We start from the raw sequence: 24,840 nt of genomic DNA, 5'->3' as shown, positions 1-24,840 counted from the left end.
GCTTAATCATGTATTCTTTCCTCGCCCTATACCTTTTTTAGTTTGGACATGCTAAATTTACCACTTTGTATAGATTTTTTTTTTTTTTTTTTTTTAATAAAATACAATTCTTACAACGTACATTTTTGTAATCTCTTTGTCGCTTAACAAAATGACCCATGAGGATGATACCTTCCGTCTTTGCACCCTTGTGTTGTTACATGCTTAAAAGGAAAAAGGAGATACACAATGGAGTTGTACTCCTGCTAGACATTTTAAAATATGTGAATAAACTTAAGGGAATTTTTTTTTTTTTTTTCCCTCCTTGTTAACCTTGTACACCTGTACGAGTCACCATTTCCAGCAACGTGTGACACTCCCATGCGATTGCCCCTTCGGAAGGCTTGTCGAGCAAAGGCCATTCCGCATCCTTTTGATAGAGTCCTCTGCACTAAGCCAGAAGAGTTCTCAATGTGAACCAAAGGGGTATGCACGCACAAGAGCATGCACCTGTATTATGCACCTGTCGTGTGTACCTGCAACGTGCCTCCATTGTATACTTATTCCCCCTTGAAATAACCAACCGTCAATTAACCCCTCCGACGAATCAACACCATTTGAAAGCAGTTTATCGCACCTCTCGCGGATTCCCTACTTGTGCCTGTCATAACATGTTTTTTTCGCAAGCCGCCCTATTCTTTAATCACCAGGGATTTGCGCAGTGGTTAAAAACCGCAAGAGGAGGGCAATCACGAATGGGGCAGAAGCATTCGTCCAGCAAGTGAAGCTCTTCCCCTTAATCCGTTCTGACACCGCTTTCCCCTAGTGCCTTTACAGATACACATTTATGCAAGTCTTTATCTCAGCCCAATTCGTTTACACATTCGTTTGTACATCAGTTGACACATTCGTTTGTACATCAGTTGACGCATTCGTTTGTACATCAGTTGGCACATTTGCTTGCACCTTTTTTGCGCTCGCGCACACGACTCTTGCGCGTGGTTCCCGACGAAAGCGTCTCCACTTGTGCATGCGAGGCATTCGGCGCACATGCGCTTGAAAATTAAGGGAAAATTCACACGCTTGCGTATATAAGCAGGTGCCAAAAGGGTACACGGAAGGGGGGCGAAGCACAGCAGAATGAGAGGGACACACTTGTAGTTCTGCTCCCTTATTGGTGAATCCTCCCCCCCCAAAAAAATAAAATAATAAAATAAAATAATAAAATAAAAAAATAAAATAATAAAATAATAAAATAAAAAAATAAAATAATAAAATAATATAATAAAATAATAAAATAAAAGCCAAATCAGTGGCTCAAAAAAAGAACCGATCTGAAACACAAGGCAGGGAAGAAAACATAAAACGGAGAAAGGGGACTTCGCCTTTTCACAAAGTGTCAAGCAAGGCGAAGGGAGCGTGTAGCGAAGAGAACCCACCTCAGCGCTGAACAAGTGTGTATGTGCTTGCGCATATATGTGTTACATGCACGTGTGATCCTCTCACAAAGAACCTCTGCCTGACCCACCACTCTGGCGTTTTAGCCGCCAAATTTACGCAACCCATGAACGCACCTAAGCATGATGGACAGAAGGGAACGAGACTATTCCCCACCATAGACAACACTGCCAAGTGGAAGGGAAGGGAGAGAGCGTGGCCCACCGGAAGCCAAGCCAGTGATCTAGAGAAAGAAAAGAACAACGCCTTCCCGAAGGAGCTGGGGGTAGCAAAATGGAGGGAGAAAAAAATAGTGGAAAGAAAGTGGGGATGTAGTGATGTGAAAAACCACGCGGAAAAGTACGCGGAAGAAAAGCCCACACGGGGGCAAGAACGAAACAACGACGTGACCTCACTGACCGATGTCGTCGAAAGCTTCGTTGGCATAGATCACCAGAACTTGCCTTTCGTGAAGAGTAATTTTGCTAGCCGCATTAACAGCGAAAATGTAGTGCCCATAATAGACCTCTTTATCCATAACTTATTTTTTCACTTAAAAAGCATCGGAAAAAATATAGACAATTTTTATTTGCGCTTTGATAAAATTGTGTATCCTTTTCACTTCCCCTTTCGGAAAGGTGACATCTGTGATGAGTGCCTATTGAATGAGAACAAGAGGAGGAAGATGATGATGGGGTGGAGGGGGGAAAGGTGGTGTGCATGTGGACAGGAGCACCAAGATAACGGGGGAAGGAAAAAAGGGAGTGAATTTCTCCCCCAAGTTTTAAATGCTTGGTGTGAAAGAGTAAAATGCTTGATAACCATTTATAATAAGAATAGGAAGAAGCAAAAAATAAAGGAATACTTAGAAGGGGGTGGAAGAGAATGGGATTCAGAAGATGGTAGTCTTCTCTTCGATCGAAGGAGCAGGTATGACATGAACGAATGTGCGAAGGGGTTAGTAGAAAGCATCCTTCTGGGTGAAGATAGATGGAAAAAACTAAAACACGTGTCTTTTTTCCCAACGGGGAAAAAAAAACAATTCGTCAAAAATAAATCAGGTTTTTTAACCCATGAAAGGGAAGACCACTTTTTACCTGACCTGTTCAGGCAAAAAAGAGAATTATGGAATGAAGAAATAAACGATTTGTATTTAATCAATTTGATAAAAAGAAAAATTGAAGATTACATAAAAAATATACAAGTGAAAAAATTTTGGGACGTCATAAATGTGCAGTACTTAGCTAATTTTGACTATAGGTATGCGGGGGGGGTAGGAACTTCGACCTCCTCCAAAGGGTTAGCAACTTCCTCCAAAGGGTTATCAGCTTCCTCTAAAGGGCTAGCAACTTCCTCTAAAGGACTAGCAACTTCCTCTAAAGGGCTAGCAACTTCCTACAAAGGGTTATCATCGAGCTCAAGAGGGATAGCTCCTCCCAGACACTCCATCTACCGTGAGCCAATATACGACTACATCCAAATGGTAAAAAAGAGTAAGTGCAAGAAGGAAGGAAAAAACAGTCAAGTGGGAAAGGAAACGAACAAAGTGAAGAACCAAGTGATGAATGGAAACAAGACGGGGGGGGGCGTTGACAGGGGAAAGACAGACAAAGAATTTATGATGAAGGATCTCTTTAACAATACAATTAAGAATTATGAATCGAATGAAATTCAAATTTTTTTAAGTAATTACGATAACGTGTTTTTAAAGTCTATAGGGAGGTTTTACCTTCTGCTAAATTTCTCCGTAGAAATTGTGGCTATTCTATATGAGAACCTTGACTTGTATTCCCTTCACATTTTTTCCTTGTACAGAAATTTCGATCAGTATGGGAGAGATGGTGGCGTTCCTCACCAGACTGATTCACAGTGTTCTAAACCATCCGCTGGAGGCAGTGGAAGAAGTTTGGGGGAGCATACCTTCTCCGCCATCGCTAACAAACTTCTTTGTAGCCTTCCTCCAGCCCAGAGGAGACTTGACATGGCCGTCTTTTTGTTGCTACGAGTATTTTTGAGGGGCAAACATGAAACACCTTGCGTGGGTCCTACTGCTAACGGTAATGAACCATTCTGTGTGGGATCGCAGGTGTCTGGTTCCCTCCTGGACGAGATACACAATCTCAAGGTGGAGAAGTACAAGGAAATTATAAAAGAAGTGATAAAGCTAATTAAGTATATTATTGAGAAAAAAATCCATTCGCAGAAACCAGTCCTTAAGTACCTTCTACGGGCTTATAAGAAGTACAACCAGAAGATTCACATGTTGGAGAAGATCAAGGGGAGGAGGAACTTCCATTCTGATCAGGTAACCATGTTGAGAAGAAACTTCCTTTTGCACTCCATGAATTTCTACTACTTTGATTTCTTCACCAAAGAGCATTTGCGGATAAATTTAAGGGGGATTCCGAAATGGCGCAATAAAAGGAAGGAGCTAAGAATTCCGGGGCATTGTAAAAGGAGAGTCTCCCTCTACAAATGGACATTCTCTCTCCGGGAAGTAGATCCTTCCTCTCGGGGATGGTGGTCCTCCCAAGGGGATAACCCTACTCACGACAACCTCTGTAGAATTTACACTTCGAGTCATGTGTACCGTCCATGGGAAAACTCCCACTTCGGGAAAAACATGGAGAACTTGCTTTTCCGTCGAGTGAATGAAAGGCGGCTGAGAAGGGCAAGGCGGGTGCGGCATCTACGGGCGCTGAGACTTCGCGTATACACGTACTTCAGGTTGGCGTTGCACCTGGGGGTGTCTTCCGTTGGAGGAAAAAAAAAGGAGAGAAGGAAAAAATGGACAAGTAGGAAAAAAGGAAAGGGCAGTAGCAAAGGGAAGAAGCCAAGTGGAGGAATATGTCGCGATCGAAAATTATCCTGTCGGTTCAAAAAGAAGGCGCATCTGTTCGTCCTCTCCTTTTACAAGAACAACTTGGTGAAATCTCTAAACGTAGAGAGAATAAGGCACAAGTTTCGAGCCCTGGTGAGGAGTAAAAACGCAGTCTACAGAAAGGTTGTGCAGAAGGCCAGGGAGCGCTTTGCAATGCAGAAGAAGACACAGGTTGAAGCACGCGACAAATACTACGATCTCTTTATGGACGTATTAAGCATTATCAAAAGACAGGACGAAGAGATTAGGAGCAACTTGTTTGGAATGATAAGGGCAGTGAGCGAGCAACTGAATTTGTTCTACAGAAACATTTGTCGTTGCGCTCCAGGGGAGACTTGGGAGGAGAAAAACGTGGAGCTCGCGATGCACGAGCGATTAGGGACAATGAGGAGGGAATGCTCCGTTCGGATGGATAAGGGAAATAGAGGAAACGCGGAGGAAGGGCAACAATCGGGAGAAGGGGAAGAAGCGATGAGTGACGAAATATGCAGGGATGTGTGTAATGGTGATCATCGTTTGCTTGGAAAAATAGCTGAACATTGTCCATCCCGGGGTGGTAAGCGCACCCAACGGCGTTGTACGCAGAAAGGGAAGGACAGCCACGCAACATTTTGCGCAGAATGCCGAGGTACCATAGACAAGCATCTACTCCATAGGAAAGAAAAATTATTCAATCATTTTCACAACATGAAAAATTATTACAAAGAAAAGATGCAAAAAATTAACTACCTATCATACGATGTATCCATTTTGAAGGAGTACCTATGTGCCTATGTGAAAAAATTTTTTGGAGACATTATCCTTCTGTTCGAGTACTTATTCTGCGTATCGAATTCTCCTGTTGGTGTGAATTGCGGCAACCAGGAAGGTGGAGAAAAGAAGGAGGAGGACCTACTGTTCGAATGGTTCGCTTTGTCCAGTGTGGATAACTTCAACAATGAAGGAGAATCCGTGGGGGATAGCCTAAACATCAAGCAGGCCAAATGGTCCAAGGAGAGTAATTGTATCAAAGGGAGAAAGCGCTCTAAAGAGTATGAGAACTATCTCCTTCTGAAAAAATTAAAATTTTTTGCGAAAAACGATATAATACAGTTTATGAGCAAAAGTATTAACTGTGCCCAGAATCAGGTACTCCTAAAAATAGGGAATGTCAAAAAGGCTTTTTATTTATTGCATGCTCTACTGAAAACTCAAGGAAATAGAAATGAGTTATTCATTTATAAGCTTCTACTGAGTCTGGTTGTAAAGTATGGGGAGTATTGTCAGAGGAAGGAGATGAAGAAACGTGCATCAATACCACAGGACAGTTCCCTCTCAAATAGGTACTCCTCCACGTACGAGCTGGAGAAATACTTCCTACAACAGAAGAAGAGAAAAAAATTTTTATCAAAGTTTGGCCTGGACTGTATGAATATCCCTGGTGATGTTACTTCCTTTTTAAAGGATATCATTCAGGGTTGCAATGCGGAGCACACAGGGAAAGGCTCTTATGGGAAAACGGTTCGGGCGAATGGAAACACTATGGATATTTATACCTCCTGTCTGTACAATATGTCTAGCTGTGGTAAGGATGATCATAATTTGAATTCCATCTTGCAAAAAATTATAAAAAAACAAAAAAAAAAAAATGTTTGCCTCGCTCAAAGTAAGGCGAAAACACATTCCGGGAGAGACACATACAGAGAGGACCTACTCTTATCTGATTTATCCACTCTGTATGAAGTTATTCACTCTAAAAATTTAGAGAAATATGTTGACTTGAGGGTTTTCATAACGATGGTGAAGAAGAGGAAAAATAACAGGAAGAGAAAATTCAACTGCGATGAGATACTAGCCACTGTGGACATGAGTGAGAGTAATGACATTATAAAAAAAGTGATAAAAAGATACACCATTAATTTTGTGGATGATAATAAATACGTTTTCCCCTATATTTGTAACACATTCGATTTTATATCTCCGGGAAGGGAACAAGGGAATTCGAAAGATTCTAGTAACCCTTCTATTTCGCCTGATTCGGAGCTGGACTATGAAGTTATCCAGTTAAATAACAATTTTAAGTTTTTTCATTTTATCAATCCGGGGAGAGAATACTCTTTTAGTAACTCCATCTTGAATTTCGTTTATGGGTACCCGGTTCTGTGCATAAGGAAGGACCTGGAGGATTGTGTCGTCCCGGAGGTGAGTCTCCATAAGGGGGAAACAGGCAATGCACATGTGGAAGGATCAAAAGAATCGGTACAAAAATTGCTCCGAAAAAGGAAGAGGAAGGAACTATTGCGACATTTAAGCAACGTAGATATATCGAATAGTATTCCCTTGAAATACATGCACCTGTCTGTCATGGGTGATATATTTAGATACCTAAAATTGGAACACATCCTCATAGACACTATTAAAAAAATATATGAAGAAATGTTACAAACAGTTCAGGAGAAGTTTTTGCGGTCCAACGATACACATCACTTGGCTAATGCTGTGACATGCTTTCTCTTATACTTTACCTCGTTTATAGATATCCTTCTGGGGGTAAGAGACAACAACTACATCAACCTTACCTACCATGGAGACTTTAATATCTTCAACAATTTCAATGGGGCTTTATTTAGAAAGCAGAAAAAGAAGCGTGGTGAAGAGAACCTGTTGAAAGGGTACGTCGGGGGGAAGGAGAGTTACGTGTACATGCACAATAGATACAGTCGAAGGAGTACTTACCTGTGGCTGTTGTGGAATGGGAGGGAGAATGAGATGGGTTCGCAAGTGGAACACATATATGTGTGTCCCAGGGGGGAGACAAGCTTGGGAATTGTCCCAGGGGGTAGGCTCGTGGCCCTCATGAGCAACTACGGGGACTTCAATTTTTCCTTTCTCAATAACGGAATGTGTGTCGACGAGTATAAGGGTAAACAGTACCTGTTCGTGGTTGGCGGCGGGAAAGAGTTGGAAAAGACAACCGAGGGAGAAACAGCGAAGAAGAAAGGAATAGACGACTCAGTAATGGAGCGAACACTTCTGTTCAGGCACACAAACGTTAGCGTTCACAGCGTGGAGGAGAGCGTAGGGTGTGAGGAGTACCCGCCATTTTTGACAGGAGGGATCTTGTCCCACCTTGTCAGATGGGGCGACAGCCACTTGGGATGGACACAAAATTTTGAGTTGGTCGAGGGGGGAATGACAAGCATGGAAATGAAAAACGTGGAAATGAAAAACGGGGGAGAGACAAACGTGGAAATGAAAAACGTGGAAATGAAAAACGGGGGAGAGACAAACGTGGAAATGACAAACGGGGGAGAGGCACCTTTAGGAATGATCCAAGGAGGGAAAAAATCCAACTCCAGTAACATCCATTTAAATTCTATCCGTCAAATCAGCTTCACTCATCATGGTAAGAGTACCAAGTGGAGTAGCGCGACCTCCTCCTTAGTGGAACGAATTGGACTGGCCCTAACCATCCTTAAGGGTTACCTGAAAGAAACACTAAACCTGAAGCGGCACTGTCTGGTCGATGCGTTGGAAAATTTTAAAGAATGCAAAAGAGGACTAGAGGATATAAAGTTCATTTACCATTTGATCTATCTCCTAGACCTTGATGGGAAGGAAAAAAAGGCACCAGATTCTTCCATCTTTAAGAAGGTGTACTACTTACTGGTGGAGGCTTTGTTCGGTGGAGAAGGCACATTGCCTGAGGGGGAAATAACAGAGAAAGGGAAGGCAACTGATGAAGGAAAGACAACTGAGAAGGAAAAAACAACTGAAAAAGGAAAGGAGCAGAATGAGAAAGAAAAAAAAACAGAGAAAGGAATGGAGCTGTATGACAGACGCCCACTTTGCATCCCTCCCAGATTGGATACCGAGCGAGTAATAACATTCATCTTCAATTTGGTGAAAATCACCAGAGTAATAAAAATGAGAAAAGAAAAAATTGAAAGGATTTTCAAGCTTTTTCAAATGTATGTAGAACGATCTCCAGATTTTTATGAGTCCATTTTTAACAGGCTATTTCTTTTTATATATGAAGATACGAAGGAGGAGAACAGGAGATTTTTGAGGAAACACCTGAACAGCTATTTCAATGGCAAGAAAATTACCTTCCATATTTTGAACCATATCCTGCGATCCGTCCGTGCAGGTGGCCAACGGGGGGAGAGAAGAGTGAAGCGAGAGCGGGGGTGGTGCCTTCCATGGGACCACGCATCTGAGCAAAGGAGTGTACTTGAGAACCCCTCCCCTATACAGGGGCACATCCCCCGTGTTAAGGAAGAACACAGAGCAGACGCATGTAGAACGGACCAACGCAGCACGTATCTGTCCCGGAAACAACACCAAGCCAAACGAAGCACTTGGAAAAAAATGAAATTTTCCAGTGTGAAGGAAGAGATATTTAAGAAAGCCTTTCGGATGGGGAGGAGCATATATTCAAGTGATAGCTGTGACTCGACCAGGCAAGGCGTGTTCCGAGTGAAACCTGTGGAGAGTAGGAACTACCTGGTGTACGAGAGGGAGAAGGCAAATTACTTCTTATGTCGTTTAGGAAAGAAGGCATCTGTGGAAAACGTTTCTATGGCAAGTAAAGCGAAGGAGAAAAGTTCCAACGTATTTTCCGGTGGCAGTTCCTGGTTGGTAACTTCCCATATGAGAGAAGAACCCACTAAAATGGACCAGTCCAATAAGAAAGGAAATAAAAGGGGAGAACAACTAAGAGCATATATTTTAACTGAGCAACTGTGCAATGACAACCTATGGGATGAAACGAGAAGTTTTTCCACCTCCCTCTGCACGAATGACGAAGCGTCCATCGCGACGAGGAAAGGTTTCACAAATGTACAGGATTTCACGCACAGTGAAGAGAACCCATTCGGAAAAAAATCGATGGATGGATACAGCTCAAATGAATGCTTCCACTATGTTGATAATTTGTACCTTCACTATGAAAACAGACGGAAGGGACAACGAAAAAAAAAAAGCACTTGTAAAATGAGGAGCATATTAAAAGGCGATTGGAGAAACAAGGACGAAGACACCATTAGGTTCGAAGAGAATATGAGCGATGGTAGCACCCCCCTTAGTTGTACATCCTCCTCCTATTCAAAATTTCAGGAGAATTCAAGTGAAGAAGATAGACAGAAGATATGCTTCTACATGGATGAACTCAATAGTAGAGGTGGAGAAAAATATCTGAGCCTATTAAGTGCACCAGACTTTAAATTGCTAAAAGGAGTAAATAGGAATAATATATTTCAATCAATTGAAGATATAAAGAGGTACCCATTGGAAGAAGAAATGGAAGAAGTAAGAGGTAGGTATGGTGTGTACAACAAGGAAATGCACCGTTTGTTGACCTTCCCGAATGACAGCTCCTTCTGCTTTATCAAATATAAGCCGAACTATGAATTCAACGAAAACAGGAGAGTTAAGATAAACAAGTACAATGAAAAGGAGAAGAAAAGGAAGAAGAAAAAAATAGACATTATGTTTATGCCTCTCTACATTAGCATCGCCGGTGGACTGGACGTATTTTTATTTAAGTATTACCAACATATTTGCAACACATATGTGAACCCCTACTTTTATATGAATACCTACTACTTCGAAAGGTATATTCGTAAAAGGTACCGAGGAAAAAGGCATTCGGAGCAGTACCTAATACACGACCCCTTTTATTATCACTACTTGTTTTGCAACAAATTCGGTTGCCATGATAGTGCGAAGGCTCTTCGAGGTGCGCGCGTAGGTCCCCATGCATACGTGAAGTTTTTTAATCACAAGGGGGGGGGAGAGGCTAAGATGGTCTCTACTGATGTGTTGAACTCTAGTGACATTGCTCATGTGCGTATAAAGGAAGATGTCGTCCGGGAGGAGGCCCCCTCTGGAGTAGGGAGCCATGTAGAGCTGACAAACGAAAAAGTTGCGCGCGCTACGGACAAAAAAAAAAGACTAGACAGTGTAGTAGACAAGCGGAGCAAACAAACATCGAACGAGGTTAGAAAAACTTCAAAAATATCATCAACGGAGAAAAAGAAAAACAAAATCGCAAATGAAGAGGAATACAACTGTGGAAAGCACATCACGCAGAAGGAAAGTGAGTGGAAAAAATGTAAGCAAAATTTTTTCTATGCAGAAAATGAACTAAGTACAGATGATGAAGAAGGAATAGCTCCAAAGGAGCCGAAGGATATTCATATTTTTAAGAGGCACTTATTCATCCTAGATTATTTGAAAGGATATTTTAGCTTTTCCATTTTCACACGAATGGAAAATATGATTGGCGATATGTTTGAGAACTACTTGTTGAATATGCCCTACGTGAATAAGTATGTCTTGGTGAAGAGCGACAGTGGGTGCAGGGGCAACGTGGAGTATGAAGTTCTGCTTCCGAAGGGGGCGGTTGTCCCTATGGTTAATGGGGTAGTTAGCGCGTTGACTCCAGGGGGCATCCCCCTCCCGGAGAGACACTTCACATCTAGTAGGCCCTTCCCACCTGATAACGCGACCTACCACGACTTGGTGGGGGAGTGCTTCGTGCATGGGAGTGGAGTGCAACTCTCCATGACTGTGGTAAACGTGGAGTATTGGAAGTTCGAAGACATGAAGGAGGAAGACACCATTGTGAAGAAACTAATCCCGGAAAACTTATATGCATACTTTAACGTGGTTAACAAAATATACCAGAAGAAGAACGCAGACAAGCACCTAGTCTTTCTTTTTAATTTGTGTTATCTGGATTTGTGTGTGAACGATTATTTCTTCACTGTAAATTTAGCAGAAGGTTTAGTGTACTTATTTTTAACCACTCTGGAGGTTAGAACCGTGGATTTATACAAGGACAACTTACAGTCAGATCATTTCGACACGAATAACTGTATGTACAATTTCGATTTTCTATTTATTTCTTCTACGTATAAATCGGTGGAGAGTAGAACCATCCACATCATTGTAAATGAGCGCATGGTCTTATATGATTTTCACTTGATTAAGAATGCGGAGGAAATTTCCTCGTCCAAGAGCAGGAAGAATTTCCGAGTGAACCCTCCACAGAAGGAGGCAACATTCCGTGGACAAATGCAAAAGAGAGAAGGAGCCCCCAGAAAGGTGTCACTAACGGAGAGCCACCATCTTCAAAGGAGCCTCCAGAATAAGGGTGGAGAGTCCATTATCGAGAAGGACAAGGAATTTGTGGGAGAGTTAACCAAGAAGGTTACCTTGCCAAAGTTCGAAGAATCTTACATGCAAGAGAAGAAGAATGAATCAGAAAATGTTCATATGGACATGTCAGAAGTAAAATCCTTGTCATCCCCCCAGGGAGATACTGAGAAGGAAGATCGAAATAAAATGTGCGGAGAATTAAGTGGAGGAAGAAAGCACAGCGATGGAGACACGAATCCTACAAACACCGGGAAGAGTCGACAAAATAATTCACAGGAAGTAGAGACAATAAAAAAGAAAAATATTTCCACGGAAAACGTATATTACAATTTAACGTTTCTCAAAGAATATCAGGAAAATGAAATAAGAAAATTAAAAAGCAAAAAAGTTCTGGATGATGTAGATGTAAAGTTTTTTTTCACAGAGGAGTATCTGATCCAGAAGAGTAATTTGCCAGATAGGTTCATTCGGGAGACTCTAAAAAAGCTAACTAGGATGAAACTTCTACAGAGGAATACATTCAAAGTTATGAATAAGAGGAACAACAAATCGACTCAGTTTGTTGTTTACACGACGTCGGAGTTGGATGATGTGGATGAGATGGATGTATGTGAGAGGAGAGTTAAGGATGAGGAAGTGATGGAACCATGGGAAAAGGTGCCTGAGAGGGACAAGGAAGGTAGTACTTTCCTCCATCAGTTCGGTGAAGTGGGTGAAGTGGGTGATGCGGGTGAGAGGCGTGCACCGGGGGAAGAGCCGGAGAGGGACCAAGAGGGAGAACCCGAGGTTGGTTTGCGCAGAAGACAGGGAGGAACGCGTCATGCAACAAGAGAACGGTCGGAAGAGGTTACAAGGCAGAGATCGATTCCGGAGCGAGCTAACACTCCGGATCCCACCCCTAGGAGCGACAGGAGAAGGAAACTTCCAATTGGACCTAGCGACCTGTGCGGCCAGAACACCGAAGAGGGTAAGCTCCAATTGGCGAAGAAGCAGAAGTGTGGCAAGGGCAAAAGCGCAACGGGGGGAGAAAATGCTCCTCTGGGACCGCCTCCCCCATCTTCATCCATAGCACCTGCACCATCTTCATCCATAGCACCTGCACCATCTTCATCCATAGCACCTGCACCATCTTCATCCATAGCACCTGCACCATCTTCATCCATAGCACCTGCACCATCTTCATCAATAGTACCTCCATCATCATCATCAATAGCACCTGCACTGTCTTCCCCATCAACGTGTGTCGGGAAAATAAAAACCGAACGAGTGACCAAAGCATCGCAAAAACGACTCGCGGGAAAAGTGTCCAGCAATGGGAAGACGAAAAAAGAAAAAGGCACCCCCATAGTTAGCAGTAGCGTTGTGAAATTCGAGACTAGTAGTATGGCCTCCCTTATGAACAATTCACTAGGCACCTGTGCTCCGAATGAAGATATTGTGAAGAGGGAGAGTGTCGCTAGTGCGGAAAACATCACTAGTGGAGCGAACAACGCCAATGCAGACATCGCCAATGCAGACAACGCCAATGCAGACAACACCAACAGCGGGTGCGTCTCTACGATGCAGGGAGAAAAGGCCGACACTTACAGTGGTCGCCACACACGCCCTGGTGCACGGAGTGGCAATCGGAATAGAACGTGCAAAGGCGGGCAAGAGAAGGGCTCCGCGGAGGGAAACGATCATGAAAAGGCACCCCGAGTGAATGATTCCGATAATAAAAAAAGAACGAATAGAAAAAGGGTTGTCAAAGTTGTAAAGGAAGAATCAGTAGTTAACAGCATAGTGTCCTATCTGAGTGAGAGAAAAGGCAACAACGATGGCACCGTTAAGGACCATTCAGTAGTGAAGCAGGGAGAGGCAACCAACCCCGCCGGCAATAGCTCCAAATGTAGTAGTAGTATGAGTAATAACCTGCATGCAGAAGTGTGCATGTCGATTGATATGCTTACACGACTTTCGTTTGTTACGATTCGTATGCGTTGCGCGCTCGTTGCGCGCCTGTTGCTCGTCCGTTGCGCCGCTTCACTGTCTCTTCGCCCCCCTCCTCCCCAGACGAACCCATGGATTTCTTCCTGGACGAAGTACTAACGGACAACGATGAAGAGAATGAGATAAAGAAAAGGAGAACCTTCGACAACTTAAACTTAGAAGAGACCTACGAATTTTACGAAAACCATATCTTAAAAATAACGACGGATAGAATGAACAGAATGAAAGCAGAGCCGGGGAGGAACACCTCCACTCCTTTGTTTCTCATTGTGAGCAGCTTGAATAAAATTCTAACGGAAAGAAAAATGAACCTTTTGTCTCAGCCCACTGTACTGGCAATTTTAAATATCATGATGAAAAAGAACAAGGTGGTGCGGGTCGGCGGTAACTGGCAGCCAACTTAGGTCCTACCCTAAACGGAGAAAAAACGAAATACCAAAGCGAGCACATATTTGTAATGAATCCAACACACAAAATTTCCTTGTCCCTCTGATGTAACCTTTTAACGTGATATTTTTGCGTCAATACTTTGGAGGACGTAGCTTTTTTTTTTTTCTTCTTTTTTCTTTTTCTTTTTCTTTTTCTTTTTTTTTTTTTTTTTTTTTTTTTTTTTTTTTTTTTTTTTTTTCACGATGTAATTTTTCCTGCACACGCTTTGTAACTTCAGAGGGGTATATCAATCCAAGTTGTTTTTGAATTCGGTCCTTTTTTTTCAGTTCCTTTTCCCTCTACCATTTTGACACTGGACAGCACGGACATGTTTGCCAAAAATAAATAAGTGTATTCTTTCCTACAAGCGGCAGTGTGCACCCAAATGGGCACATGCGGGTTAGCTCATATATAAAAGGTGGCAGGCGGCGGACGCGCGTGCACACTTTTTGTTAGCTTTTTTAAACTTTTTAGGAAATCGCACAAAGGGGTGGGGGAGAAGGAGGAGCGGGAACAAACTGACGATGCCTTCTTTTCCAACTTATGCGTTTTCCTTATTTGCGTGTGTTTTTTATTTTTTTTGTTTTATTTATTTTATTTTATTTTTTTTTTTCGTCTGCTGTGTTCGCCCTCCAACTAGCGCTACACTTTTTAACTTTAACTTTAGCTTTTTTTTTTTTTTTTTTTTTTTTTTTTTTTTTTTTTTTCATTCTTCATTTTTGCGTAACTCTTTTCACATTTTTAAGCAGTGTTCATTTGTGAAAAAAAAAAAAAATGGCCTTTCTTTAATGCGAGAATTTTGTGTATGTATTTATTTTTGCTAAGCCCCTGTAATTACATATATATGTATATTGGGAGGAGTGAATATTTAGTTTCTATCTTCTTTTTTCTTTTCTACCCCCCCCCTTCTTTGGCTGACTTCATTTCCCCATTATTATTTGCGTGGCCGCGCATGCATGAACGGAAACAAGGTGAGCGTCATCATTCTGTTCGTTCCACGCGATCGCAGGGTGGCAGTTATGTATATATGGATGTGGCACATCACGCGCATCATTTGGTGATTTCGCCTCCCATCCATGTATAGTTAAGTGACTTGTCGGCCGATCCCTGAGACTGTGAATGTATATTTGAATAACATAATGTATTTTGCGAATTGCTGCACTTAATCGGATTCGCCGAATGCGCCTTCACGCCATTCGGAGACCACTTTCATTTCGGTTCGATCTTCCATCCAACACCAACAGAGTATACATTTGTGTTGTGTTGTACTGTATCTTACCCATGAGCATGTATACACGATGGTGCATTGACGCTAGCCAATACGGGAAAGGAGGCACATACCATACTGTGCTTGTAACTTCCCAACGCTGACGTATGTATATATAATATTGTATGCATATACACTACATACGTACTCGCGAGAACTCCCCGAATTTGTAACCATATTACCCAATTTGATGATCAACTTTTTTGTAAACCTCGGCATTCTGCCCTTCCCCCTCCCTAAACCTGTGTGCTGCGCTACGCTATGCTGCGCTTTTTTTTTTTTTTTTTTTTTTTTTTTTATTATTTATTTTTCTCCCAACCTCTTTTACTTCATCTACAACTCCCCAACCATCGTCCATTTTTAGCTGATTAATTTTTTTTTTTTTTTTTTTGTAATTACTATAATATTTTTATATAATTTTACCGAAAAAAGGAATCTTCCATTTTTTTTTCTACTTATTTTGAAGGAAAAAAAAAAAAAAAAAAAGGGGCCAACCCATTTGAACCACATTCTCCTCGCCAAACTGTCGCAAGTAGCTGCGGAGCAAATCATCAAACAGGTTATATCTCCTGCTGTTGTGCAAGAGATCTATTTGTACTACTGATTCGCATTTACCATTTAATATGCCTGTTCCACCACCAAACCTGTGAACACTTGGTGAATTGGAACATTTTGAACAAAAGGAAAGAAGTCAAACGGAACGCCAAGTGGATTGAGCGACCGAACGAAAAAAAAGAAAAAAAAAAAAAAAAGAAAAACGGATTTTCCCCTGTACAACTCTCTTCGCTTTAATTGTCACAATTTTCTTGAAAAAAAAAAAAAAAAAAAAAAAAAAGATTTTATTTATTTACTTTTTTTTTTTTTTTTTACACAAAAGGGGGAAGTGTCACCTTTCTGTGGCCATTTCCTGCCTCTATTTCCTCCGCCCCCCCCGTCTCCCTTTTCAAGAAAAGCCAATCCGTGTGCATCATAAACCTTTTTCATTTACACCCTAAAAAAAAAAAAAAAAAAAAAAAAAAAAGTATATATATATATATATATCCCCTAATCTGCCGCATAATAGCATATACATACTTGAACGTGTGCAGGGAAAACCCCCTCCACCACCACCCCGTGAACACCCACACACTCCAAATGTATATAACCCCCCCACCCGTGTAATAATTTGGGCACGCACTGTTGTACTTTACCTACCGTTACGCTTTTCGAAGCCATCACATACACCTCTGACTATTTAAGAAGAGTTCTTGGAGAATATTTGCCTTAGCAACCATGTCACGACGTAAAGTGGAAGGGAAGTTTCCTTGTTGTTGAGTTCGCCATTCTTGTCGAGTTGAGGATCGGTGCCAATTTGGAAGCGACGGCAACCCTGCAACTGTGACCCCCTCGAAGTTTACCATAGTCATTCACCCCCACGGACTGCATCGATCGAGAACGTGCCTTGAGCAGTAGATGTACGTTCTTCAGGGGGTGTGCTTATTCATACATGTGTTTATGTAAACATATATGTATGTGCCAAGCCAAGTGATCAGTGCGCATTAGACACGTTGGATAGCTCACCAGGCATTTGGCTCGATTCATGATACAAGGTCTTCCCCGTGATACAGCTAAAGAGTGCCCCCGTCTCGCACGTGCGGAAAATTCAGGTCATCGCTGCGATGCAACTGCGCGGTAAGGGTTAATGTGTACTCATCGTGGGTTTGCCCAAGTACGCCAATACGATTGCACGTCAGCTCAACTACACGTCAGCACGACTGCACGTCAGTACGACTGCACGTCAGTACGATCACGCGGTCACACGCATGTATATGTGAAGGTACCTAAAGGAGCGACTCGCAGCCCTGCGAAGCTTGCCCCGTGAAGCCTGTCTCCCGCAGGGCCCCTCCCCTGTGCTGTATACACCCGTTCCCACTTTTTCTTGATACCTGCATGAGCATAAAATGCAAGACACAGAAAGGAAAAAAGAAAAAATGAAATTTAAGTTGAATTGCGGGGAGAAAAAAAACCTCATCAGCGTAAGCATTAGAAAAAATGACCAAAGTACCAGGAGCAATCACATAAATGGGAGCAGCAGCCCCCATGTGAGCAATGCCAACACGCCGAGGAACAATATTAGTGGGATGGTTAAGAGAAGCCCTTTGGAAAAAGGCCCCGTAAAGGGTGTGTCAAAAAATATCAAAATAAACCTCGCGGGGTCCAAGGGCATCATGCAAAAAAGTGGCATAACCACGAATCGAGTAAACCATGCGAACTCGAACAATTCTGTAACAAAGGACAATAGTAGCAGCAGTAGCGTGAGTCATGCGAAGCAGGTTGGCGGTAATGTCAATTCCCCAGGAAAGACGACCACCCCGAACAACGCTAGCAGCGACAACAAGTACTACAGCTCGAACATCAACCCCCAAGAAACCGTAACTTTCAACGATAGTCTAAACATGCACGACAGCCTAAGCTTTAACGAAAGTTTAAGCCTCAGCGAGAGCACCAACCTGAACGGCAGTCTGCACCTGAACGGTAGCATGAACCTGAACGGTAGCATGAATCTGAACGGTAGCATGAACCTGAACGGTAGCATGAACCTGAACAGTAGCCTGAACTTGAACAGCAGCCTGAATCTGAACGACGCAGGCACCAACTGTGAAAATTTGAACGGAACTGGGAATAGCGAGTACGTCAGTAGCGGTGGAAGCGGCGTTGCGGTAAATGTGACAAACGCGCCAAGCGGTGGAGGGGTGCAGCTACACCACGGAAACAAGTCCCTCCTCAAAAGTAACCTAAAAATATACTACAAAAATGAGTTAATCCCTTTTTCGTTCCTTTACCATAAAATCCTGACGATACTAAAGTCTCACTACACTAACCATATTACGAACAACCCAGACGTGGCAAACAGAGGCATATCATTTTTCCACATAGAAAACATGTTAATAAATTTAGGTTTCAAAGGGGTAGACATAAGCAACCATTCTTTGCTAAGCTACTTGGCTTCATCGAAGCAAATAAAAGTTGATTTGAATGAAAAAAGAATTTGCTACATGAATCCCTACGTAGACATAACAAGCGTCACATCCTTGTTAAACAAAATAAACAAGCATGGTTTTCTGTACGGATACGAAATTAATGATGATTTAATTAATACCAATAAAAATATCTACAAGTGGATTAACACTCTGCTTTATGAAAAGAAAGTTCGCTGCATACGATCGAATAACAGCCACTTGAGAGGAAAATTAAAGTGCAAACATTTGCCATCCTTTTGTGATATTTATGCAAAAAATAAATGTGAAAACTGCTTTTACAATTTAAAGGGATATATCTTCTTCCCTCTGTCTTATGAACACATAGAACAGCAGCGCTATTCCATCACCAACGATATTAAAAATCTGTGGGACGAAATTACTCTCCCCAACCTTGATGACATTTTAAAAGAATACAAATTGAAGTCCACCAACAAAGTTTTCGTGAATGACAATGCCCCCAAGAGGAAAAACAAGGAGGACAAGTTCGCACCCGTCGTTAAGAAAATGAAACGCATTTACAACACCCACTTGTTCACTGCGGACGAGATTAAAAATGAGTTCATACAGAAGAAGTGAGGGCGTCCTTACCCATCACAGGAGCAGATGTGAGAAGCACACTGAGAAGATGCTCCTTTCACCAAGTCGCTATTTTGGCACACCTACATCTTAATCCACAAGGTGTATAGTTCAAATAGGGGAAATCGAAAAAAAAAAAAAAAAAAAAAAAGCTGCACGAGTCATAATTTTACTCTTTAAGAATTGCACTTTGCTCGTGCAGCCTGCTTTGTTTGATAAATTGGCTAGCTGGATTGCAATACATATGTGTGTTTTTTTTTTTTTTTTTTTTTTTTGCCAGTTAGCTATTTCGGCGAAGAAAAAAACATTCCTTTAAGGGGGGAAGAAAAAAAATTTATATTTTGCGCTTCCATCCGGACAGGGCGACAAAATAGTAGTAACGCTTGCATGACCGTTGCCTCTTCCCCCCGTCTTTTTCCTTTTTTTTTTTTTTTTTTTTTTTTGTGTTTCGTTGAAATGTATGCATTATGTGTGCTATATTTACCTACCCATACCTGCATACAACAACCATTTGAATGAAAATGCTGTTTTGTAATTTTTTTTAAACTAAACCTTACCTCTTCAAAAGTCAAAGAAGGTGCTCTCCTCATCCCCGATTGGGGGTCAGGAGAAGGAATTTTTTCCTTTTTCTCTGCATGAGAAAAAAGGACGAATAGGGGCATAAAATGGGATGCACATTGAAGAGAGCTATATGTGTGCACATTACATGGAGGATTAAAAAAAACATTTTCCCATTTTGCTGCTTCCCGACAGACAAAAAAAAAAAAAAAAAAAAAAAAAAAAATTATTTTGAAAGGATGCGTGTGCAATTCTGCATTGTCCAAATGGGCATTGCATAGGATAGCCTGGCTCCCGCCCGGAGAGACTACAGGGAGGTAAATGTGCTACCTCATAGCGGTTTAGTATTTAACGAAGTTTCGTTGCAGTTGGGGAAAGCTTCTTAACGATTTGGGGTAACTTCTTCTTTTTCGTCGCCTCTTCCGCATCATCACTATCGGAGCAAATCGAAGATGAGCAAAAAGAGGGAGGTGCACAGGAGGACGAAGAAGATGAGGGAGTTCATGCTTTTCTTGTTTTGTATTTTACTGAGGTAGGTATTCCCTTGGGCTACGTTCTCTATGCTTTCCTCCACCACGTGCTCTATCATGTTCAAGTTCTCATTCTGTTCATATATCTTTGTAACAAATATGTTCATTAGTTTGCTTATTTTGGCGATTTTGCTTTTAGTTTCCATGATGTAGGTGTTTTCTTCCTTCTCAAAGAGGTCCACGTACTTTTTGAATTCCAATTGTTGGTTCGCGTTGAGGGTGTAATTATAATTGCTGCTCGAGGTGGGGAGAAATACTCCCTCCTGCCCTCTTTTTGCCTCTTCCTCTTCAACATAGTTATACGTATCGAATTTGACGACTTTCTTTTCCCTTCGTTTTCTCGCAGTCATGTTTTTCATGGAATTTTCCTTCGCCATGTTCTGCTGCTCTCCTCCTTCATCCAAAAGGTAATTTTCACATTTCTCTCTCTCTAAGTGATAGTCGAGGCGATTTTCTCCATTTTGGTGCTCCCCAGTGTTGCTGCTCTTGATGGAGTCAACGGCGTGGTGATTATTTGAGTGCGTCTCTTGGTCAGGGGTACCTCCTCCATGTGTTAGGCCCAAAAGTGCATCGGGTTTTCTAAAATGGCTGTCATATGAATTGGTTGCGTATATGTAACGGTTCAATCTGCTAAGGTAATCAAAGTTACACTTGATGCCTTTCACGTCGTAGAAGCAAAAGTTCGTGTATCGATTCAACTTCAAATGGTAGCTACTTAAGTTGTGTTCATACTTGTTAATAATGTCAATGAAAATACCAAGGAGGCTATTTAGGCAGCATAACACATGCTTATGTGTTTCCGTCTCCGTCTTTGGTTTTAAAAGGTTAATGTCTTCTGAAATTTTGTTGACGGCGTAGAGTAAATTGCCTTTACTTTTGACCCTGGTCTTTTTCTCCTTCACGTGTATGCTTCGGGGAATTGTGAGGTTATATTGCTTTAGCGTGTTGTTATCTATGTAGTCACAGTTGGCAAGGAGGGTTGTGTATATTTTGCTGCTGTGGATAAGAAAGGCATCCTTGCACTTATTTTCCCTGCGCGTGAGGGACACGCCTTTGTCGCGCTTCCTGCATAAGCACATGAACTCGTCTGAGCGATCCATTTTGGGGAGTTGCCGCTGGTTTCGCCAAGTGCGCGCTAGCGTTTTTCACCCTCATTTTTACCGCTTCGCATTGCCCATTTTCTCCTTAAAATAACCCTCAGTGGGATTTCTCATGAGAATCAATTTCCTCATGGGAAAAGTTGCAAGAAAAAAAAAAAAAAAAAAAAAAAAAAAAAATTCACGGCACTTCGCATGACTCACCAGTGAGCAACATTACCGAGGTTAACACGTTTGTCACAAAAAAAAAAAAAAAGAAAGAAAAGAAAAAATCGGTAGGAGTGGCGGGCATTATATATGCCCCACGTCGATTACGTAAAAAAAAAAAAAAAAAAAAAAAAAAAAAAAAGTATACCCCTCAGATGGATGGACGGATAGATGAATGGATTTGCTTGTTCATGCTTACCATCCGAACGACACTACAAAAGGGAAAAAAAAGGTGTGGAAGTTTTTCCGTGGCGCTAAGATGAAACAATAGGGAGGAAAAAACTCTCCCTGTACATGAGTCACAACATGCTTGCCCTGCTCAGTGGTAAAACCCACATAAGGGGGGAGGGGGATCGCCCTACGCCAAGTCGAGCATTTTCCCGCGCAACACACAAATGGATTTCCTACACACATCCCGCATGTACTCGTTGTACCCGTCGTCAGCATACATTTTATTTTTGGCAGCGTAGTTGAGCAAACGCTGGTAATGCTGTATGGCCTGCACGATGAAGTTTTTGTCATCCACTGTGGATAGCGTTTTGCACACGTAAAAGTATATATCGAAGTAGGATTTTTTTTCCTCCTCAGTTTGGAAAGAAGCTGGGTTGGTGAACTCCTCCCCTGTCCCTATCTGGTAGGTACTCAAAAAGAGGAGATAATATTTCACAATCTGTAGGATTAATCCCTTCTCTTGCCCTGTGAGGGGTCCCTGGATGTGATCATCAAAATGTAGGTTCTTGTTTTTGTTATGGTCATTCACGTACATGTTATCAATAAAGGTGTTGTATTTTGAGCAGATGAAAATATCTTTCAAGATGAGTGCGCTTTTGAGAGCCATCTCCCGTCTGAAGGACAAGTATTGCTGGTTTGTTATTTGCGGCAAGGGGGCACTGATGCAGTTTAACATTTGCCTGCAGTTGTACATATACTCTTCATACGATTTGGTAAAGAAGTTAAAGTAAAAGTAGGATTCACTTGAATTCAGGAGAATGTCTAAGTGTAATGTTGTCTCGTTGTCTAGAGAGAAATATGCGAGCGTTTTTTTTTTATATTTTTTTACCTTCTTAAATAAAAATTGTACTTCGTCAAAATTGTGACATAGGTAGTGTGCATGCTCGCAGTACCCTATGCAGGTGGATTGTTTCCCCCCGTGGGTGATCCCCACAGAAGGAAGGTGCCACTTCTCAGACTGCTCTTCGGCCCTACCTTTGGAGAAATTTCTGTAAATCTTTTTCATCTTATCCGTGGCTAACTTAGCATACTCTGTGTGGGAAAAATTGCAGACATCGAATTGCATATGGGGGAGGTTAATTTTTTTAAAGTGGAAGATTTGGAGAAAATCCTCGGCATGTTCTTCATCCAGGTGAATCTTTACCCAGGGGAAGGCGTCACCCTTCACTGCCCTAGTGGTGGTTGCTGTTGTTGGTTCTGATGCTACTGTACAGGGGAATGCGCCCATTCGTGTAGCTTCATGCCAAACGTAAGAGAAAATTTCCCCCACCAAGCCATCCATCTTTTTTATGTTACCCCGGAGGAAAGTTGAGAAGGTCATTTGCTCATTGGACCTAGGGAATACATAATCATTCTGCTTGAGTTTTCCCTCCACCTCTTCATCCACATCGAAATTGAAAGTATTACTATTTGCAATTTGTTCACATATAAACTGATAAACGATGTTACTATCTTCGACGAGGGAGAAAATATCTCCAAATAGTTTTGATGGAATTTCCTTTCGACGTGAATAATGAGTGGGTTCTTCATTTGACATAGTCTTCACATCAGGGGTACTCACCCGTATGATGCTTTCCAGGTAAGAATTTGCTTCTATATCATCCTCCCCCTGATCAATGACTCTAGCGCGAATACAAATTTTCTTTCTGTGGAAGTACTCTCTAGTGAGGAATCCCCTCTCCTGTGTGCAACTAGTTGTCGTGTTTTCCTTTTTTCCTACGTTCCCTTTTTTTCTCCCGATTGGATTATTATCCATATGTGTGTTGCTTCTGCCATCATACCCTTGAAGTAATGAACGAATGGTCCGCCTGGCCTCGTCCAAGCGTCTATAAACCTGACATGCCCTTACGTAGGTATCGTCGTCTCCTCCCCCCCTGTTCGAATAACGCAAATAATTGTGTTTCAAATAGATGATGTAAATCTCGAGCAAGTTCCTGTACGCCATGTACTTGTACCGTTGTGAAAGTTTTTTTTTTTTTTTTTCTCCCTTGAATTGATGAAATAGCTTGCTAACATCTTTGGCCATGTAGAGAGAAAACAAAACAAGATGCTCGTAAATGCTAAGGAAGTGTAAATCTATGAAAAGGTACATGCATTCATTTATGCTGTCGAAAAGGGATGTTGTTGTTTCCATTATTTTGTCCATCTTCTTCTCAATCTGTGCGTCGACCCTTTTTTCTCCCTCCTCCTTTGTATCGACATAACTGGGGATCATATAAAAGTGGCAGTCATCTTGTGTTAACTCCTCATTCAGGTAGACAAGCTCACCATTCGGGGGATTGTCCTTGGGGGTTCCCGTTACAGGTTCTTCCCTCTTGATAGGAGGCATCGATTTCCACTGTTTCCTCACCTTCTCTATTTCATTCCTCAGGAGGAAGGAGTGCAGATCGATACTTCCCATCACGAGGAATGTGGATTCTGTGAAGAAGTTAAACTCGATGAGCACTTGGTTGATGGCCTGGATAATATTTATCATGTCTTGGAAGGAGTTGTATTTTTTTTTCTCTCCCTCTCTGTGATCCGTGCCTGTTTTTGCACCTTTCCCCTCAGGTGCACTTCCTCCCTTGTGAGCACACTGGAGAAACAAAAAACTGTGTGTTAGGAAGAACAAGCAAGAGAGGGTGTCCCCTTCCTGTTTACAATTCAACCCCACAATCTTACACACATGGGACAGGAGGGTCGGCACAGACACGTCGAACCTGAGGTAGACATTTCCCTCTAGGCACACGTAGTGCTCAATTTCTTTATCCTTAAATAGTGGGAAGGAAAGGAGAAGGAGGAAGAGGCTGACGTGTAGGTGGTATTTTTCCCTTTTGTCACTTATGAGGTGCATGTGATAAAAGCAGAGCGCGAGGTACAAAAGGCTGAGATGGAAACCCCACTGTTCCCTTCGTGAAGAGGGCAAACCGCTATTGATGAGGCTATCACTACTTTTAACGCCACTCTGCTCTGTTTTGTCCACCTTCCCATCGCTACCCCCACCATCCCCCTCCTCGGGAATGGGTTTGCCCCTACACTCTTTCATACCCTTCAGTAGAAGAGAAATGCACATGTGGAACCCCTCCGTAAGGTTCTTGCATATTTGGGCAATGTTACATCCCTTGTCCACCTGACCGGTATCCTTTTCCTCTTCCGCGGATAACTTATCCGGTAGTCTTTCCCTCAGGTCATCCCCACCATCAAGTGTACTCCACCCATCGGGCTCGTACAATATTTCCTCCCGTTTGAAATTCGCCCCATGTTTGCTTTCGGTTAATTTTTGCTTTATCTTATGTATGTTTTCTTGGATAATTTTTTTTTTTTTTTTTTCCTCATTCAGTTCTGCCCCTCGTTTTTCCTCTTCACTCTTCGCAATAATTTTTTTAACCAACAGGATGAAATGAATTAAATAATTCATGACCAAGTCCTTGGTCTTTATCTCCTGCAGTCGTTTTAATTGATGTAATTTCTCCCGTAGGAGATCCTCCTCTACATCTCCCCATGAAATCCAGTTCAT

The 24,840-nt window shown here is 42.0% G+C and overlaps 4 protein-coding genes across 4 annotated transcripts; 2 read left to right on the top strand and 2 right to left on the bottom strand.

Moving 5' to 3' along the window:
- Window positions 1-1,543: 1,543 nt before the first annotated feature.
- On the top strand, window positions 1,544-13,833 carry PKNH_1202000 (conserved Plasmodium protein, unknown function; the record flags this gene model as incomplete). The annotated part of the gene is made up of 2 exons (XM_002260037.1): window positions 1,544-13,343; window positions 13,493-13,833. 2 exons carry the CDS (start codon window positions 1,544-1,546, stop codon window positions 13,831-13,833), a joined length of 12,141 nt encoding a protein of 4,046 aa, XP_002260073.1.
- Window positions 13,834-17,065: 3,232 nt separating this feature from the next.
- On the top strand, window positions 17,066-18,721 carry PKNH_1201900 (conserved Apicomplexan protein, unknown function; the record flags this gene model as incomplete). The annotated part of the gene is made up of 1 exon (XM_002260036.1): window positions 17,066-18,721. One exon carries the CDS (start codon window positions 17,066-17,068, stop codon window positions 18,719-18,721), a length of 1,656 nt encoding a protein of 551 aa, XP_002260072.1.
- A 991-nt stretch (window positions 18,722-19,712) lies between these two features.
- Window positions 19,713-20,909, bottom strand: PKNH_1201800 (Qa-SNARE protein, putative; the record flags this gene model as incomplete). Its single annotated transcript, XM_002260035.1, has 1 exon — window positions 19,713-20,909. One exon carries the CDS (start codon window positions 20,907-20,909, stop codon window positions 19,713-19,715), a length of 1,197 nt encoding a protein of 398 aa, XP_002260071.1.
- A 562-nt stretch (window positions 20,910-21,471) lies between these two features.
- Window positions 21,472-24,840, bottom strand: PKNH_1201700 (conserved Plasmodium protein, unknown function; the record flags this gene model as incomplete). Its single annotated transcript, XM_002260034.1, has 1 exon — window positions 21,472-24,840. The coding sequence occupies one exon, from the start codon at window positions 24,838-24,840 to the stop codon at window positions 21,472-21,474; it is 3,369 nt and encodes a 1,122-aa protein (XP_002260070.1).

The sequence above is a fragment of the Plasmodium knowlesi genome (assembly GCF_000006355.2).
Source record: "Plasmodium knowlesi strain H genome assembly, chromosome: 12".
Classification (NCBI taxonomy): Eukaryota; Apicomplexa; class Aconoidasida; order Haemosporida; family Plasmodiidae; genus Plasmodium; species Plasmodium knowlesi.
Note: the sequence above shows the minus strand (reverse complement) of the source record. Positions and strands in the feature narration are given on the sequence as shown.